Source organism: Toxorhynchites rutilus, chromosome 2 (genome assembly GCF_029784135.1).
Source record: "Toxorhynchites rutilus septentrionalis strain SRP chromosome 2, ASM2978413v1, whole genome shotgun sequence".
NCBI lineage: Eukaryota > Metazoa > Arthropoda > Insecta > Diptera > Culicidae > Toxorhynchites > Toxorhynchites rutilus.
Window position 1 is genome coordinate 93825273 of NC_073745.1, and position 7129 is coordinate 93832401.

Genomic DNA, 7129 nt, shown 5'->3' on the forward strand with positions numbered 1-7129 from the left:
AAGAATGCTTCTTTCGCATGAGGTAAATTTTATCGCTTAGAAGGCATGGTAAAAAATTTGCGTTTCCCAAATAGAGTAAAATTATTATAACACTGGCTGACCGGCCAACTTCGTCCCGCCCAAAATTTGTTATTTGACATCCAGGGATCCTTTTTTTGGTATAGATAGAAGAAGATATAGGAGTGCGTTTCATCACATTAAAATCCATTTCCAGTTTCGAACAAAGATCAATTTCGCTAGCGCAAACATCAAATCCAACTAACAGCACTTGCCACTATGTAATTGAAGAACATATGGGAATTTAATTTTCCGAATTTTCCCTTTTTCATTCAGAGTTTTCCGAAAATTTTCAATTGTCATGTTTGGAGGGGTGTCATACCATGATAGAAACATTTCTCATACCCAAAAACCTCACATCCCAAATTGTGCTTGAGAGAGTGGAGAGAATAACCACCATAGAAATATTTATTGCACTCTAATATCTCAATATGCCCAATTTGGTTTCATTTGCTTGAATAATTCTCGAGTAATGCAGAAATTTGTGTTTCATTTGTATGGCAGCCCCTCCCTTAGAGAGGGGGGAGGGGTATCTAACTACCATTAAAACATTTTTTGCTCTCTAATATCTCAATATGCCCAATTTGGTTTCATTTGCTTGAATAATTCTCGAGTAATGCAGAAATTTGTGTTTCATATGTACAAAGGGGGGGCTGCCATAACTGTCATAACTGCCAAAACTTTTGTCGCGAGTCGATTCGACCGCATGTTATGAAGTTTTGTTGTAAAAAAATATCTTTTGTGGTCTTTTTTTGGATTTTTAGTCATTTCCAATCAGCGAATGGTTTAAATTTAGTGATTGATAAGGACAGCATTAAATATTGCCAGTTACACCAAACTGCCGGGAGTTCGGGTTCGATTCCCGTTCTGGTCGGGGGAATTTTTCGTTTAAAAAAAAAAAAAAATACCTAAAATATCATTCTGTTTCATAGATCTGAGCCAATCATAGAGAATTACTATAGAAGCTTATGACTCATTAATGTCGTCTGTAGTATCAATGTGAAACACAAAAATGACCGTTAGCTACGATGTGTTAATAGGTTCATCGAATGCAAATGTGTGGCAGCCTCCCCCCTTAGAGAGGGGGGTGGAGTGAGAATTTGCTTACTCTTTTACACTTCATCGCATATTCTGATTATAACAACAGTCATACAAGTTGACCAAATGTAGCAAAATAAGATAACCAATGTGTGTAGACAATGTTTACTCTCAAGGTCCATTACCTTACTCGCATTTCTCTGTCTAATCTTTACTGACACACTTACGGGTGTACGATTCTTTTTTCTCAAAATGACCCGAAAATGAACTAACAAAAACCGTTCCTTTCGCCGCACCCAATAATGACGGCGGGCGGTTTCAGAACAAATATGTCGGGATGCTTAAAATAGCGCAGCGCACTTGCCAACCCGTCAGTGGCTAAGTCGGCAATTTCTGTTACCGCATACTTACTTGGATTAATAAAATAATTATTTTTATCACCAAGAACTAGTGTTGGGAAAACTCGCCTGAAATTTTCCCTTTTCTGTTGTGTCTTCTCCGCCGAAAGAGATCAAATTGCTGGCGACACATTTCAACAATACTCGAACATATATGTAATGCCGTGGCTTACGACGCAAACTCCGTAGGCGTAAGGCGGTATTGGTGATACTGGCTGATAGAGGATGCATGAGGCGGCATCCAATGATCCCCCGGGCGGGCCAGTCTTTTCTTGGCCGCGATATAATCTGCTCGGGAAGTTGGTTCTTTAGCTTCGACGTTTCGGTAGCGAAGAGTGCGCAAAATGTGTGACGACGATGCTGGAGCGCTTGTCATTGACAATGGATCCGGAATGTGCAAGGCCGGTTTCGCTGGTGATGATGCCCCACGTGCTGTCTTCCCCTCGATTGTCGGTCGTCCACGTCACCAGGGTGTAATGGTTGGCATGGGCCAGAAAGATTCTTATGTCGGTGATGAGGCCCAATCGAAGCGGGGTATCCTCACCCTGAAGTATCCTATCGAACACGGTATCATTACTAACTGGGATGATATGGAGAAGGTTTGGCACCACACCTTCTACAATGAACTGCGTGTTGCCCCGGAGGAGCATCCAGTTCTGCTAACCGAGGCTCCACTGAACCCTAAAGCAAATCGTGAACGTATGGCTCAGATCATGTTCGAGACATTCAACACACCGGCCATGTACGTCGCCATTCAAGCTGTTTTATCTTTGTATGCTTCCGGTCGTACCACCGGTATTGTCGCGGATTCCGGTGATGGTGTCTCACATACGGTTCCAATTTTTGAGGGATATGCCCTGCCACATGCCATTCTCCGTCTTGATCTGGCTGGACGAGATTTGACTGACTACTTAATGAAGATCATGACTGAACGTGGATATTCTTTCACAACCACCGCTGAGCGAGAGATTGTTCGAGACGTCAAAGAGAAACTGTGTTACGTTGCCCTTGATTTTGAACAGGAATCTATGACTGCTGCCAACTCATCATCATTGGAGAAGTCCTACGAATTGCCTGACGGTCAGGTAATCTCAATTGGTGCTGAGCGGTTCCGCTGCCCAGAAGCACTCTTCCAACCTGCGTTTATTGGTATGGAGAACTGTGGAGTGCACGAGACTGTTTACAACGCCATCATGCGATGCGATGTAGACATCCGAAAGGATCTGTACGCCAATATTGTACTTTCGGGAGGTTCTACCATGTATCCAGGTATGTATCCAATCGATGATATAGATTCTGGAGGATTTTTTTTCAGAAATGTTTTCGTTTCATATTTTAGGTATTGCCGATCGCATGCAGAAGGAAATCACTGCCCTCGCGCCCACCACCATCAAAATCAAGATCATTGCACCGCCAGAACGTAAATACTCCGTATGGATCGGCGGGTCCATCCTCGCTTCCCTGTCCACCTTCCAGTCGATGTGGATCTCGAAGCAGGAATATGATGAGTCTGGTCCATCTATCGTGCATCGCAAGTGTTTCTAGAGTTGGTTGGGGATCGAATGAAAGCGCGATTCGGGTTCTTGTATTTATTAAGATTCGTTTAATTATTGTAATAATTATTTTATAATGTTTATTTTCAAACAAGGAATGAACAATGTGCTTACTATTTAAGTTAAAATGAACTGAAAATGATCAACTTATTTTCTAGAAGATGGATTTTTTCTGGAAAAAGCGTTTATGTCCTAAATAATATGTTGTATTCACCAGATTTTGAACTCTGTGCCTTGCTCTTTTTCAAAAAAAAATAATTCAAAATAAAAAAAAACAATGATTAATGATAGTAGGGTCATTTGACGGCTTCAACCGAAACGTTGGACACAATTTCTCAGAATGAGCTAGAGAATGTAATCTTTTTACTGGTTTTACTGGTTTTGAATTGGAAATGAGCATCAATCATATCAAATTACGTTTAGTTTTAATGATTTTTTTCTCGTTCGTAATATCTATGTTACACAATTCAATTAGTAATATAAAGTTCGTTTTTTTACCGACTAGGATCAAACTAGTTATGTATTAAATATTGATATGTTTGGTGTTAACACTTTAAGGACCGCAAAGAAATCTTTAAGACATACGCTTGAGACCGCACGTTTTGGGGCAAATATACAACATTTACACAGTTTTTCATAGCTTCAATTGTTCGGATTCCACGAATGAGATCGTTTCCTTCGGTGTGGATGAGACGAATGCCAGCCATCGGTTTGATACATTGGCTGTTGATGTAGATAGTTAAATACACAAAGTTGGATACAATATATCAAAGTAGGTGACATCTAAAGACAGCGTGTAGAAAACATGGGTTATTTCATGACCCATCCGACACAGACGGAACACGAAACACGATAAAACCAGTGAGCGGTCCTTTAATAAGGAGAGGAAATAAATTGAAAAGAGAACTCCAACCTGTGGTTCAATTCTTCTATCTAATCATATCTGATGTCCACGTTCCACGCTTTCACGTTCCTGGATCATTACGATAAGATTTATTTCAAAGTGTAAAGTGTAGTTTGTCTGCGACTGGCAGTGCGAAAGGAACAAGTTTACATCCAATTTTGTTGCCATATTTTCATCTGTACCAGAGGAGTTAAAAATCTTTCTCATCTTATAATCGAATCCTGTATATAAACGAGTCAATTCGTTTTATATGCAGACATTTTTCGTTTTTTGAATATAAAAGAAGAATATAATTTTTGCTTCATTCTCTTAAAGTCAAAAAACACCTTTCTCACATGAAAAACTTAAAAATTTTGTAATTTTTAATGTGTTATTATTAATTTTACCCTAAAAATCCATTTCTACTTGCTTGTTTCTGTCAAATAAAATAAAGCTCTCTAATCGCTCTACAATTTGTCCTTTGACGCCCATCTTCTATCTTCCATAATTTCGCTGCAATATCGATATAAACAATTCCTAGTGAAAACTCATGGAAAATCTTCTAAAATCTTGATGTTTACAATGTTACAATGTACATATAATATCCACTCAAATTTCACCTTAACGTTGAAAGACTAAATTTTTTTGTTGCAATGAGTCATATTTGAAATATAATTATAAAAAGTTTATGGGCCTAGGGGCACGGACGGGATCTTGACATAGGACTGTGATTGTGCTTAGTAATTGCATCTGGATTGAGTTTTTTCTTTGTTCAAAATCTGTATTTTTTCTCTCTTTTGATACATCAAATGGAAGTCCTAAAAACCGTTTCATGTATGAACTTTTATCCTTAAAATGAGTTTGATGAGATAACGTGGTAGAATCCGGAATCACATTCTGTTCAAAAATGCACACAAAAACACCATTAAAGCCATTACTACCATTTTTTCTGTTTATTCAATTATGCAGAAGAAGACAAAGAGTCACCATGTGTCATTTTTAAACTCAAGTCTAAATAGTTAAGATCTACATAAATATAAGTATAGATCAAATATATATATATGACCGCCGAAGTATATTATAGATATTCCATGGCCATTAGTGCTCTCTTGGAAAGTTCGTGTAGCTGCTGTAGTGAATTGACCTCATTTGGTGATAGGTTCTGCTTATTTATAGGAGAGGGAAAAGAGAATAGGCATGTGCATTTGAGGTAGTGAAGCGGGTTTCTTACGGAGACATATACGAGGTTTGTTCATAATGAATCGCTACTTTCGAATTTACGTGGGTTGCGTATATTCGATTCTAGATTTTTTTTGTGGCATTATGTTGGTACTCATGTCTCTCATTTATGCTGACAAGTACCCTCCGAGAACATTTTTTCGAACTCCGATAAACGTTGTTTTGCTCCAAGGTAGGTTCACCAGATGTCACAATGAACATTCGGAATGTGTTCGCGCACTTAATCTTGTTTTTCACGCAAAATTTGATACAGATTCTTTGATCCATTTTTGCAATAGGCAAAAATCAAAGATGAACCAAAACAAGTGTAACAAAAGCAGTTGTCAAAGATTAACTAATCATTCAAAATAGCCGTACTTGAGAGCATAAGTGCGGAACATGAGTTCCAACATAATGCCACAAAAAAATCTAGAATCGAATTATACGTAACCTGCGTAAAATCGAAAGTCGCGATATTTTTTGAACAGACTTCTTAGTCTTCTTGTTATATGGCACGTTCCTCAGAAACTTTGCAATCCCAACATGGACTATGAGAATTTTTGCCAAATAATTTACCTTGAATGTATTCTGAGTGGTATTGAGTGGCCTTGTATGTATTCTAGAATACGCGTGACCACAGTGCTAGTAGTAATTTACTTAAAGTGCATCTACTATGGTGTAGCGCAAAAATAGCTATTTTTCAGATTTAAAATTTTTATCTTTGAATTGCGATACAATCTGTTCAATTTGACATACTTTTTAAATGTGTAAGGAAATCAATGGAAAATTTAATTTTTATTTTGAAATATTTGTTCTTCAATTTCAGCTAGACGATTCCTCGTCTCAGAAAAGAGTAATTGTCCAATAGGTGAGGTGATTTTTGCCGTCTATTTTATGATAAGTGAGTAAGTGAGTATTCATTGCCTTGAGTACAAGTGAGTGAGTAAGAGTTTTACTAGTATCTACTACGACACTTTTGAAAACATAAAAATATATAACACTAGCTCACCCAGTGGACTTCGTTCCGCCCACAATTGATATTTTCATTTAAATAATTTCGTACACTCATGTTCCCACAAACATTATTTTTCTGTACTTGATCTCTATTCGTGGTATATAATTTATTTTTTGGCATATAAATCTGATGCAGACTATTATGTATCGAACCTGATACTGACTATACAAATCCGTTGCTCCGTTCTCGAGTTAAATCATGAGAAATGGACACTAAATCATTTTTATTTATATAGATAATAAAAAAATTGTGTGCTCATAAATTTTTCAAATTTTGGAAAAAAACAGATATATCTAGAAAAGGCACAGAACTTCAAATTAGAGCAGTATCGAATCTATAAATAAATAGATAAATCAAAATTTCAAGATTTTGTTTTGGTACATCATAGTAAGATGAACTTTCAGTATTTTTTTTTCAAATTTTTTACTCGAAGCTATGAAGAATGACGTGAAAAAATTGGAAAGTACGGGTTTTCACTAAAGATCTTATGGTGAACCATATTAGGAATACAAAAAAAAAAAATAACAAAAATTCCTCATTTGATACCTCAACCAATATTTTCTATAGACCTGGTGATTTGGGAGCACTTCTTACTTCCTTACCCAGCCTGGCTCAACCTCTGGTATGAAAGGAGCTGGAACCAATATCACTAAGACACTACTGAAAAGTTGATAAGTAGCGCCACTCCTCTATGGGAGAGTTGGTTCGGGAACACCTTCCCTCAAAAGTGCACCTCGTTCGCCATTCGTCAAAACTTATTGCAATCCTTATGCAGTTCGGCATTCGGTATACCAACTCCATTCAATTGTTTTCAGTGTCAAACAGACGATAAAGCGATCATTTACACAACTGAAATCACCATAAAGTATTCAGACGGGGTCTCGACTCGGCAGTGCGTGAGCTGTTTTCGGCCACACAATTATCGATCTACGTGTACGCATGGTGTTGCGCAATTGTGGGACGAATT

The 7129-nt window shown here is 37.7% G+C and overlaps 1 protein-coding gene across 1 annotated transcript; it reads left to right on the forward strand.

The window, feature by feature from the left end:
* Window positions 1-1748: 1748 nt before the first annotated feature.
* LOC129764728 (actin, muscle-type A2-like) lies at window positions 1749-3178 on the forward strand. Its single transcript, XM_055764145.1, has 2 exons — window positions 1749-2762; window positions 2833-3178. The coding sequence occupies exons 1-2, from the start codon at window positions 1838-1840 to the stop codon at window positions 3036-3038; spliced, it is 1131 nt and encodes a 376-aa protein (XP_055620120.1). The 5' UTR covers window positions 1749-1837; the 3' UTR covers window positions 3039-3178.
* The last annotated feature ends 3951 nt before the right edge of the window (window positions 3179-7129 follow it).

Coding starts and splice junctions, on each gene's coding strand:
- LOC129764728 (XM_055764145.1), top strand. CDS start 1,838: ATGTGTGACGACGATGCTGGAGCGCTTGTCATTGACAATGGATCCGGA. Junction 2,763..2,832: donor AGGTTCTACCATGTATCCAG/GTATGTATCCAA, acceptor TTCATATTTTAG/GTATTGCCGATCGCATGCAG.